The sequence below is a fragment of the Corvus moneduloides genome, chromosome 5, assembly GCF_009650955.1.
Source record: "Corvus moneduloides isolate bCorMon1 chromosome 5, bCorMon1.pri, whole genome shotgun sequence".
Taxonomy (NCBI): domain Eukaryota; kingdom Metazoa; phylum Chordata; class Aves; order Passeriformes; family Corvidae; genus Corvus; species Corvus moneduloides.
This window is the reverse complement of record NC_045480.1, coordinates 17,913,176-17,925,996: the sequence shown is the minus strand read 5'-3', so window position 1 is coordinate 17,925,996 and position 12,821 is coordinate 17,913,176. Positions and strand designations below refer to the sequence as shown.

At 39.0% G+C, this 12,821-nt stretch overlaps 1 protein-coding gene across 5 annotated transcripts in view; it reads left to right on the top strand.

Moving 5' to 3' along the window:
* The window catches only part of PPARGC1A (PPARG coactivator 1 alpha), a 372,179-nt gene extending 359,797 nt beyond the window's left edge, over positions 1-12,382 (top strand). For all 5 annotated transcript variants that reach the window (XM_032109377.1, XM_032109380.1, XM_032109381.1 and 2 more), the window contains 3 exons: positions 5,044-5,165; positions 5,517-5,668; positions 8,555-12,382. In XM_032109377.1, coding sequence (XP_031965268.1) covers positions 5,044-5,165; positions 5,517-5,668; positions 8,555-8,658 — 378 coding nt within the window. In that variant the 3' untranslated portion in view covers positions 8,659-12,382. The remainder of the gene's footprint in view (positions 1-5,043; positions 5,166-5,516; positions 5,669-8,554) is intronic.
* The last annotated feature ends 439 nt before the right edge of the window (positions 12,383-12,821 follow it).

The window sequence follows — 12,821 nt, the reverse complement described above, 5'->3', positions numbered from 1 at the left end:
ATTATTTTTCTAGCAGTCACCATGGAGTGTCTGAACTGTTCAGCCCTTGCTTACCCACACAGCAGCATGTGATAATAATCTTGGTTTTTTTCTTTTTCCAAGTTCCTGTGATTTTTACTTTTGCCGTTCATACTTACTCACAGGCCATACTAATTTTTCTTTACTCAGTCTAAAGAATTGTTTTCTTATTACTATTACACCAGAAGCTTAAGCTTTAATTGCTTTTTTACACCCATAGCATTTCTATTTTTACAACTCTGTCCAACCAATCCCATTGCATTTTCAAAATGGTATTTGGCCTTCAGCTCTAATGATAAAAGTCTTCTTGGCTTTCTACTGGAAGAGAAGTCATTTGGCACAGAAGGCAACACAGGCATGGGGTGTGCACCCAGCCAGCCCCCTGTGCTGGAGTGAGCAGCAGAACCTTTACAAGCCCATAGCAGAACCCAGCTTTAAAATCCTCCTGGATTTCTTGTCTCAGCTTCACATAAAGCATTACCTGGCTCTTGGAGAACTAGGTATGCACCACAGATGTGCAGGCAAAAAGTGGTAGGGAAAATGGGAACAGCAGCACTGTGTGGTGTTACCTCTGGAGTGGCTGCCTTCAGTTCCCATGGGCCCCGCTTAGCAGCACCACAGGCAGGCAAAGCAAACAACTATTGGGGAAAAAAGCAAAAGAACCCAAGTGAAAACTAATACATCTAATGGTCTGTGTTTAGTTCCATGTGAAATAAAGACTTAGGAATAGGGAATCACAAAGAAAATAAAGTTTTGGAGGAAACCTTTGCAAGATAAAAGGATCCTTAGCATCAGTCAGTGTTTTGGAGGATGAGTGGTCCCTTTATTGACCCTTAGAGGTGTAAGGTATATTCAGGTCTTGTTTTTTCATATTTTGGTGTTCTAATGCTTTAGTATTTTCATTTGAGACTTAAAATACTGCATGTCAGTCTGAGATTTTCTGCCACATCTTCCTATTCAAATGTTTTTACTGCAAAGAAGAATGAGCAAGATTATGAAGGAAGACAGACATGTTAGGCTTGACGGAGTTGACTGGACTATTCTTTTTCTCTTTTTACCTGGCAGAGCAATGAGCCACACTTCAGGATTATGATGCAAAATAAATCATGTGCACTTTTGGGAGGGAAATATGAACAAGTACCTTCTGGAGTTTCCTGCATATATGCCTATATAAATTGAAAACAAAAGCTTTTCTCTGCCTTTCTCTAGGTTTCCAAGTCATCTATCATATATCCTCTAACAAGTGCAGTAAACATCTTACTTAATATGCACATACAGACTTAAACATGTAACTTATTATCAAAAAAAGGTCTTTAACATTTGGAGGTGTGTTGTAATCTTGTTAGGCTTCTATAGCTCTTATTATTAATGGGAATGAAAGGAAGGCATCTCTGTGAATATTAATACATTCTTTCATAGTTGCTTTAAATAAGCCGAAGTTAACCAAGGCAAAGACAATGCTGTGTGAATCCTGTGTTCTCCTGTATGTTATTCCATCACGGCACTCTGCTTAAAAAAATACTTGAACCCATCTCCTCACATGTGCACACTGGAGGACATATGGTGCATTTCAGCATTAAATTTGAATTTCCTTAATTTTGCAGGTTCAACTTATTCCCTTAACGGTACTTGAACAGGCTTTTTTTTTAATTGTTCAGTTTTGGTTTATTACAGTTGACTTAAAGGGATATTAGAGATATAAAGGTTATTAGAGGGATAGAAGAAGAAAAAATTGCACAGGCATGCAGACAGACTTATGGAAGAGTGTGCACTAGATATTTCCATCACACTGTAATACAACAATCTCCATGTCAGTGAGTGAAACATTATGTTTTTTTCAGTTGAGATGTATTATCTCAGCTGAAGTATATTAGACAGTCTGGTGTGTTTATGTTCTGCTCCATCTGGTCAGTCATTTAGGTTCAATAGCAAGTATCAATGGAATTGTTTCTTATCAAGTGTTTCAGTGTGGTTAAATCCTTGTTTTGGTAAAACAGTCTGAAAAAGTAATTACTGTGCATACGCAGATTTTCCTGGTTTTGAAGTTTACAGTACCCAACCATAGTGAAGGTAAGCAGAATTAGAATGGGGAAAGTGGAAGAAATGCAGATTTCTGTAGCTTGCACTCTACAGTCTCTGGTTCACAGAAGCCCTACTGAAACTCCTCTGTCAAGGTCAGGGCTGTGGACTGGGAAACAGTAGAGACAGAGGTAAAAAACAGCAGCTGTCTGTGCCCTAAATGTATGGCTACCCATGAGCACAAGTCCTTTTAGCCATCCTGGCTTCTCCAAACGGCACTGCTATGGCAGAGAACAAGGGCAGCTTTTGGACCCTGCATTTTGGAACATTTTAAAATGGATCTGCCTGTCCCAGCATGGTTACAGAGGACTACCAAGGCACTCACCATGGTTCCTTACATAATGAAAAGCAGCAGTAGTTTCAAGTATCTAAATGAGATCCTTACCTGATCCCACTGATTAAGGAGAGCTTATACATACTTTGGTACAGCAACCAAGGACTCCACTGGGCTGACCAGGGACCCATAAAGAGCACAGGTAATTCTTGTGCTATTCCTTAGTGGGTAGGGTTTTGGGATAGGAATGTTCGATTCTTGTATCTCTGTTTTCTGCAGCTTTGAACTTTCATTCCTCAGGAGCTTAGATTAACTGGATCTGAGCCCCTGAGATTTGTGAGGTCAGGAAAAGAGTCAGTGAAAGTAGTTTACTGAAAGTGCTAGTAAGAAGGAGTTTCTGTTGGGAGACAGATATTTTAGTGTTGGCTTACTGCTGCAGGAATTGTTTATTTTATTTTGCATTAAATAGTTCCTGAGAGCAAAGTGCTCTCCTGGGAGCAGGAAGACAAGATTTTCAGCACCCCTAACTAAGAGTTCTGATGGTCTCTTTATCTCAAATGAGTATTCAAAACAAGTAAAGAAAGCAACATCAATATAATTTCTGGTTTTACATGTGTTTTGGTCTGATCTCAATTGTATTGTCCATGGTCCAAGAATGACTAGTGCTTTATGCCTCTGTGGGGACTCATGGAAAAGATACATTTCATGCTATATCTGAATTGTAACACTATAAACTACCTGTCTCTTCAGGCTAGAATGTTTCTGAGCAGGAATGCAAGTCTGTATTTAGGTCCCTAGTGCCTCTTGCACTGCACAGTCGAGGTGCCATTAGCCTTTAGGCACCTCCAGGTTACGATAGTCATGAATTCTCAGCAGTCAGTGTAGCTCCTTCGGCATTCGGCGCCTAAATTCTGCACAAGTCTCAGGTGCCAAAGTTGATGGTTTAAACTGACATTGCACCACTGACTGACAGATTCACACCAGCTGAGAATGTGGTGGTGGTTCGATTTATGGGACTACTGTGTGGGTGTGTAAGGGATGAGCTGTAGGGCCAGTAGTGCCAGGCCAGAGGCAATCGGAGGCAGGAAGGCTGAGCACCCAAGCCATGTATAGCTTGTGCTTCTTTGCCCTGATTACCTTAAGGTCAGTGTTCTAAAGATCTCCTTTTTCCATTTTCTTTTCTTGCAGCTCACTAAATGGCTCTACCCTTAGAAAAGTGTTTATCCTAAAATTCATGAAGTGACTCTTCAAGGGTTTCCCAGTCCTTCCCTCATTCTGCTCAGCATTTGTACTAAGGAAAGAATAATACGACCATGACTTGTTATAAAAGTACCTGATGCTTTATTCCAAGTGTTGAAAGAACATGCAGAAGATACTCTAGCCTAGGAACTTCAGTCAGATGGTTTTTGTTCTGAATAAACCAAAAGGCAGTGGTGACTGCGGGATATATTTTACTTCCTGTCATTGCCCCAGAAATACTTGTTTTAATAAAAGACATCTTTTGGACCTAGTCCTGGTTTCTGCTGGCATAGAGTTAATTTTCTTCATAGTAGCTGGTACAGGACAGTGTTTTGGCTTTAGTATAAGCATAACGTTGATAAGAAACTGATGTTTTAATTGTTGTTAAGTAGTGCTTACTCTAATTGGAGGACTTTCCAGTTTCCCATGCTCTGCCAGGGAGCAGGTGCACAAGATGCATGGAGGGAGCATGGCCAGGACAGCTGACCTGAGCTGGCCAAAGGGATATTCCATAGCATATGGCATCATGCCCAGTATATAAACCAGAGGGAGTTGGCTGGGAGAGGCAGATCGCTGCTTGGGGACGGGCTGGGTGTCAGTCAGTGGGTGCTGAGCAATTGTAGTGTGCAGCACTTGTTTCTCTTGGGTTTTATTCCTCTCTCTCCCCTTTTCATTAGAATTACTATCATTATAATTATTACTATTATTACATCTTACTTTGTTTCAGTTATTAAGCTGATGTTAACACAGGCGTTTTACCTTTTTCTGCTTTTCCTCCCCATCCCACAGGGGAGCAGGGAATGAGCTAGGGGCTGCGTGGTACTTAGTTGTTGGCTGGGTTTAAAGTATGACAACCTTAAACAGTTTTCCCTCTATTTTAAGGTATGGATTATGGTGGAACATGATTGCAGGATGAGTCAGCTCTTGAGTCATATGAGCTTATAACGTTATGCTTGTAATGTTTTGTTATGTCTGTGGTACTCTTATGCAATTATTGTGTTACTTTATGCTACTCTGCAACTAAGATGAGTTTTGATCAGTATTGTATACATGGCAAGAGAAAGGGAGCTCCTAGATTGGAAGAGTTTGCAGTCCTGGAGGGGAAGTGGTAGAAAGGGTGACAGGGAAGAAGGTGCAGTAGGATACAAAGGGAAGCATCTGTCAGTGTACAGCAGAACAATAACAGCAATCCGTGTACCCTTCCAGAAGCACACCACCTGACAAATGTGGTGTCATTTAAATACCTTAGATGCTTTCCAGGAGAGAACTATTTCATGTACTTGCAAGATGCAGTAGGTCTTCCACAAGAGATTGTTCCTATAATTATGCATCCTCTGCACATCTGTGTGTGTATTTGCATGCACGTATGTATAGGTTCATCTCTATTACACATTTGTTAAAAATACGCCTTCCCGGTTGCTCTTTATCAACAGGAAGAACGCCGTGTGATTTATCTGGGTAAAATCAGACCTGACACAACTCGAACAGAACTGAGGGATCGGTTTGAAGTTTTTGGTGAAATTGAGGAGTGCACAGTAAATTTGCGGGATGATGGGTAGGAACTTTTGAGATTATTTCTTGTTTGAGATCTGCCATATGTAAAAAATTATGGGAGTGAGATTACTGGTATGAGAGTACCAGTATAAGTCCTGTGACAGATGACATGCTGAGTTCAAAACCTTACTTATTTTCTTTCATCCTTATTTATTAATCTTGCTAGTTGAGATTTCCCTGTCCCAGAAATAAGTATTTAGCTGCATGACAGGACAATCATGCTGATAAATGGATGCAGTACTTCTGGCATTTCCAATGCTGGGTCTCCAGCAAGTCTTGCTTTCAGGAAGGGGTTACACTAATGTGTGTTAACTCTTTTCAGCTTTTGTTCACAACTGTTTTTCAATGACAGAGACAGCTATGGTTTCATCACCTACCGCTATACTTGTGACGCCTTCGCTGCTCTTGAAAATGGATACACTTTACGCAGGTCAAACGAACCTGATTTCGAGCTGTACTTCTGTGGACGCAAGCAGTTTTGCAAGTCTAACTATGCAGACCTAGGTAGGTATTTTGCTCTATCTGAATTAAAGTACATAACTGGAATCTTGTAACTCATGAGAATTTAGGGTTTGCTTCTTTTTTGCTTACTGCTGATACAATTTAAATTATTGGAGGGGTGTTGAAGAAAGTGGTTTTCACTTGCTATAAGACATCTGTAAGAAATCTGTAAGAAATGCCGTAAGAGTCTAGTAATGTGAGCTGGCTTCTTTCAAATACTCCAAACTATGAATATTCTTTTAAAGCCCATTTCCATCATTATGAAAAATAAGTGCTCAATATATTCAATAATACATTTCTAAGTTGAAAAGATAGCACCACAGAAACTTCCCACATGCTTTACTATTTATTGCTATAACTGTTTGATTCCAATACCTCATTTATGTATATGAGCAGCAGTAAACAGAGGACAGAGTAGATTGGTCAACCCAAAAACTTCATGATGATTCTCACTTCATCATGAGTTCTATTGTAGATGGCCAGAATTTGCCAGGGGCACTCCTTAAACATGAATCATAGTAGCTCAAGTTTGAAAGGTAGAAGAGCTTGTGGCCAAATCTGACCCTTAGTGTGGCAAAAGCCACTGACCTCAACTGGTGATTCTAAAATTGTGCATAAGCACCTATGTATGAAGGTGACTCCTTGCAGGGCCTTCCAGTCATGATATAAGAGGTTCCAGCCTGTCGAGAGCTTAGCAAATCTCTTGGTGTTTACAATGATGTGGGGCTTTATGCACACCAGTCTCCAGCCCCCAGTATGCTGTGATAACTCCAGTCCCAAGTGTGCATGCTGACTGTGACAACACATCTGGGTCTGTGTGAGTCTTGCCTGGGCAAAATGTATGGTTCTGTCCTATGCTCCGAATCAGGGTCTGGTGCTTCCCCTTGCAAGGGTTTTTGGAGATGTTCAAAGTCCTACAGCAGGAATACTGATGTTAAGTATATGCATAAAGAAACTATGCAGACTACCAAAACAACCTGTGTAATATTACAATATATTATAAACTCACCTCTTATTTAATTACCTTTTAAAATGTAAAGTATTCATTAAATGTTAAACCTTTCCTAATACCTGTATAAATAGACTAAAGGCATGGGATGTACTCTTTTCTGAATAACACAGCAAGGCACATTTTGCTGTTGAATCTATACTAATCAGATATTGTGGATTTTTTTATGAATAAATGACCACAGTCATTAAAATCTCTCATAACCCTGTAACACAGTGCTAATGAAATCTTGTATGTGCTGCCCTCGGCTTTGTACAATGCAGGAAGTGAATACAGATATATTTTTTCTAACCAATTGACGTCTTTTCAAAATAAATTATAAAGATGATACGCATTGTTCACAATGAATATGCTATAATTCACTTCAGTGGCTAAACAGATAATGTAAAGCTAAGAAAAGGCAATTGACTGCTGAAGAGATATAGGGTTGATGTAGAAAATATGAAAGGTAGCAAGGCATTTGTCGAAATGTAGGCTGATAAAAACAGTAAAACCAGATTGAAGTCTTGCCTTGATTTGACTTATCTTCAGCAATGGAAGCCAAGGTCATCTCTGTATCTCAGAAAATCTGGGGTTTAAAATAAGTTGTCTGAAGGGAACCCTCTTGAACATTATTCATCACTGGGAGTATTCCCTGTCAGCTCTCTCCATTGTGAGCGGGATTCCCAGAGTATCTGTGAGCAGACTGTTTTCACTTTGTCCTGCTGACAGCTTGAGCTTCTGTACTTCAGACTGCATTCCCTGTATTTTGCAGAGTATCTGATAGAGCAACATAAGGAAATGGCAGGATGAACTTTAAAATTCATGAGCTGGTACTAGGACAGAGAGAATTAATCAGCTTTGGGCTGAGCACAGAAGAAAGAAAACACTTGAAAATAGTAGTCAGAAGTTTAACACCTCTCCTCTGTGAGAAGATATTGTCTTAACAGAACTTGTAATGAACATTTAATGCAGAATGTGTCTTATAGTGGTAGATGGGGAGTTCTGATTAATTCAACACAAGAAATGGCAAGAAAAGGGCACTCTCATAAACGAGCTGTGACACAGGAACTGGTGAGAGTCGGTGTTACACAGGGTTGACTCCAAAAGGAAATTCAGTGCTTGCAGCCATGTCAATAATTGTACTGGAGCTGTGTGGCCACAAACATACAATCCCTCCTCTGTGCTGGGAACAGACTGACGTCCGTGTCTGAGCAGCTGATAAAGCTGAAGCAGGTATCCCAGGCCACAGGAGCTGGGCTCTTCTTGCTGCTGTGGCTCATCACATGTGATGCAGAAAGCTGAGGAGCCCACCTGAAGACTGCTCATACAGCCATGCAGAGGCCCTGCCCAGAATTGCTCACACTCCAAACAAGAAGCAAAACTAGAAATCCTGGCAGGTGTAGAGACTTCCACAAGACCCCAGAGTAAGGCAGGCAGAAGCAGCTGTGTCCTCTGTGCACTGCTCACAGGCTGCCCTGGCTATCTTCAGAACGTTTCTCAGGAGAATTGTCTTGGATATTGCATGTTGTGAAACAGCAGTTGCAAGGCAAGGGTGGAGTTTTGGTTAAGGCATCTGTCAACATTATCTGGACTACTTGGAGACCTTTGAGTGTCTCGGTGCTCAAGTCCTTGAGGAAACTGTTTTGAGTTAACCTGCTCTAGATGTACATGCAATTAGTGGTTCTTCCCCACTTCTGATGATGTGTAGTGCTTTTGTTAAGTGCTGCTTCTTACCAGGAATGCCTAAAGCTTCTGTGATGATCATTGCTATGCTTTTATCATCCCATAAAGTTGTGGTTGTAAGGTGGATTTTTTCTTCAGTGCCTTGTTTGTACTGATGTACAGAGAAAATAAGTAGTTCTTGCCTCTTACTTAACCTTGCATCCTTTGGGTTTCAGATTCAAACTCAGATGATTTTGATCCTGCTTCCACTAAAAGCAAGTATGACTCCATGGATTTTGATAGTTTACTTAAAGAGGCACAGCGGAGCCTGCGTAGGTAACAAGCATGTCATCTGAGGGAAAACAAAGGGATGGCGAATACCTCACGGACATCATGTCCTTCAATAATGGACAACTAAAAAGTCGTACTTAGGAATTTCTCCTACTTTACACTCTCTGTTCAAAACCATGGTTTACATGAACACAGCTGCTCGAGGAGTGGAAGGGCAGGATGCTGTCCAGTAAGCACACGCATGTCCATGGGTGTCAGCTTCGCTTTCGCGGGTGAGCGGTGGCGGGGGAGCCGGGCATTCCTTGCGAGTTCAGTGCAAATCACGAGACATGGCAGCAGTTCCACAGAGATACACATACAACGATGAACTGCAAAATCTGTACATATTGCATTTTAACAAAAAAGAACAAAAACAAACAGAAAAAAAACCCCAGTGTGAAAACTGCGGCTGCTGATGTCTGGGGATCAGACACTGCATTTTTTTTTTTTTGTAAAGAAGCTTCTTCTCACAACACAGTGATAATATGACAATCCAGAAGAAACCACAGGTCCCAGAAGCCTGCAATCTGTCTTAGCTTTGTTTTAAGATTGTTCTTTTTTCGGTTGGCTTGTTTTTTGGGTTTTTTGTGGGGTTTTTTTTGCAGAAAAGAAAATCAAAAGGCTCAAGCTTCCCTAACATTTTGAAGTTTCATCTTTTAATTCTGACACCCATGTAAATGTCTACAACATTGATCTTCCACAGAAAAATTTTCAAAGCCTTGTTAATGGTCAAATGTGCAGCTTGTTCAGCGATTTATTCTAATGAGCGGACGTGGTGTTACATTATTAATGAGAGTTGGATATAACTATCTGGGTGTGTGCACAGGTAGTTTATTTGCTACATTCTCTAAAGTAGTTGAGTATTTACAAATGTTAAATGGAGTATTTTTATTTATGTACATACTGTATGACGATGTTCTTTTTTGTTACAGCTATGCACTGTAAATGCAGCCTTCTTTTCAAAAACTGCTGAATTTTTCTTAATTAAGAATACTCAAATGTAATTATATGAGGTGAAACAATTATTGTACACTAACATATGTAGAAAGCTGAACTTACGCTTATATATATTTGATTGTAAAAAAAAAGAGAAAAGCGTGTGGGTGAGGGTGTGAGTGTGCATATGTGTGCGTGTGTGTCTGAGTGCAAAAATGCATTATACACATCCATCCCTCCTTTGGTGAGCTTATATAAGAATTTTGTCAAGAATTATCCTAGCCCAAAAGATATTAACCACCTTCTGCAGTATTTTTCCACATTTTTCTCATTGCTTGATTTTCTTTTGCAGTTTTATACACTGAATTTGTTAGGGGAATGAAATTTTCTCATCTAAATTTTTCTAGAAAATATCATAATTTTATGTAAAGTCTCTCAAATGGGTAATCATTAAGAAATGTTTTTATTTTATGTATCAACAGTAGTTTTGGAACTAGAGGTCAAAAATCTTTTTAAAATGCTATTTTGTTTTAATTTTTGTGATTTTAATTTGATAAAAATATGCTGAGGTACTAAGTACAGTATGATTTTTACAGTAATTCTGTGTCTAAACACTGTTCTTGAAGCCAGTAATCTTTTCATTGGCAGAGTTTAATGATGGTATTTATCTATATTTTTTACAGTTATGCATCCTGTATAAATACCAATCCTTCATTCCTTTGTTTACTAAAGAGACATATTTATCAGTTGTAATTATCCTATTTATTATAAATTATGAGATGACTAAAAGAATAAAAAGGCCAGTGGAAGTTTTATACCTAGGATGCATGATGGTTGTCAGTTTGGAGTAAGCAAGTGCTTTGTTCGGAAATTCTGCTTTTGCAGAAGCAGTGGTTTGGTTTTGGGTTTTTTCCTTTTTTTTTTACTATGCACTAGCATGGCCTCAGATGTGCACATAACATTGTTGCTGATGACATTGCTTCTGTTAAATTAAATATAAATTTCAGGAAAGAAAAAAACCACAAGAGTATAAACTACTGCTATTCTGAGCATCAGAATTTCATCTGAACTCGGAGTCTCTACTGAATCAGCAAAGTTTGGAATTTGCTTGTGAATGTATAGATTTGTTATTCTACTACTCTTTGGCATTCATGATTCCTCTTAAAGGTATGGCACACCTAACTATTTAATCTACTTTCCCACTCTAAATCTTAGAAAACTGATTCTACCCCCATAGCAGTGCAGTTGATTTTGATGGCTGCATTCATTTTATCACCAGCATATTGTGTTCTGAGAGATTCCACTGTCTGTCCTGTCGGATGCTTGCTTGATTTTTTGGCTTCTTATTTCTCAGTAGATAGATAGCAATAAAACAAAAAAAAAAAAAAAGAACTTTTCTGGAGGTTCTGTGTTACAAATGTAACATTCTTTACTCTGCATAATTCTTGTTGTTGCTCTGTAGATTAAAAATGCAGGTATTTTAACTTTGTGTGAATGCCAAACTAAAAGTTTACAATTTTCCTTTCTGGATTTTGAGTATCTTCTGTTGTAAAGAAAAATATTAAAAGCAATAAATTATTTTTAAGAAATCAATATTTAGTATATCATATTATGTGTTCAAGGACCAGATGCATTACCTATTTTGCCTTTACATTTCTGTGATTAAATTTTAAAATGTTCTCTTTTGCCCTAGATTGCTGGCATTAATAAATTGGTGTGGGGCTTGTGTGGGGGCATTATTTATTTTTCACCAAGCAGGCATAATGATGTGAGTAAATTTTTTTTTTCACTGGCCTGGCAAACATTCTCATCTTGAAGATGGCTTTCCTCTGTGGATTTACAAATTACATATGAAATTAATAGAGCTAGGATTGCTGAATAAAGCTATTTGGATCCTTCATAGACACTGTAGTAGGAAATCCATCAAAATATAAACTCGGTGTTTGCTTTTCTTTTTTTCTTCCCCAAGAACATTTCAGATTAGCACATGTACCACATTGTCACCAGAGGCAAATTGCAGTGTAGCTCTGTGTGTCTTTTATATGAAGATTGTACTGTTGCATTCATGCTGTGGTAAGTACCACATCCGCAATACAGGTAACAGAACTGGTACTTAGGAACTGTGATCTTTCCAAGACCTGAGTAATTCCTACAGAATGGAAAATTATCTAAATACTAATCCAAACAGAGGGAGCCTAAAGTTGAAGAAAAATATTTATGCTAAACTACTCTGAAAAGTAGTTGGGCTGTCATCACCAAGAGCAGCACTGAGAGGAAAGTTTGTGCCTCTGGGGTAATAATACTTGGGTCAGTTAAAAAAAAAACCAAACAACAAACACGGAACAACCACACCTCCTTGTCATCCCTTTAGATGTAAGCCTACAGTAGGTAATGATTATGTGTCCTTTTTAATGGCTGTAATGAGAACTTCAATCACTGTAGTATAAGATCTGATCTATAAATGACCTAGAATAGCCATGTAGTAGAATGTGATGATTCTAAATTTGTACCTATGTGACAGACATTTTCAGTAATGTGAACCACTGACCTGATGGAGCTACTGTAAGATTTGTACAGTAGGTGAACATGTAAAGTTGTAGGTTGGACTATGCTGAACAGGGAAAGTGAGATACTAAATAAGCCCAAGGTGGGCTATTTTCCACCTGCCGATTCTACATGTACTTTTGTGGTTTAATTCATTGTATGAAAATTCCTGTGATTTTTTTTCTTTTTTTTTTAATGTGCAGTACACATCAGCCTCACTGAGAAAATAAAGGGAAACGAATGTTTCAAATCCATTTCTGTTTCTCATTTTTGTTACAAGTGACAGGTTTTTTCTCCCACAACTGGTTGTGTACTGGGTTTTGTATTACTCTTTCTAGCGATTGTAATTTATTTCAGATTATAGGCCAGAGCACACCTGCATTGCTGCACTTTGGGCAGGGTACAGCATCACCAGTTTTAATACATTTAATGGTAGAAAGGTGCTATGTGCCTTTCTGCCATGAGTACCCAAGTCTGTTGAAAAGACATGCCATAAACCATGTAAGAAAACTTTTAAAAAATCCTCGGTAGAGTTCAAGAGTTGCTGGTTTGAGTTAGAAGGGGGTGGGGAACATAAGGACTTTTCTTCTGGCCACACTGAATCCCAGTTCAGGTAGTAGGGACTGAGAAGTGCAAAATGGTTGGTATCTTCCATCCTGACATGATAAACACCTGGACTAGAAGTAAGCCTGT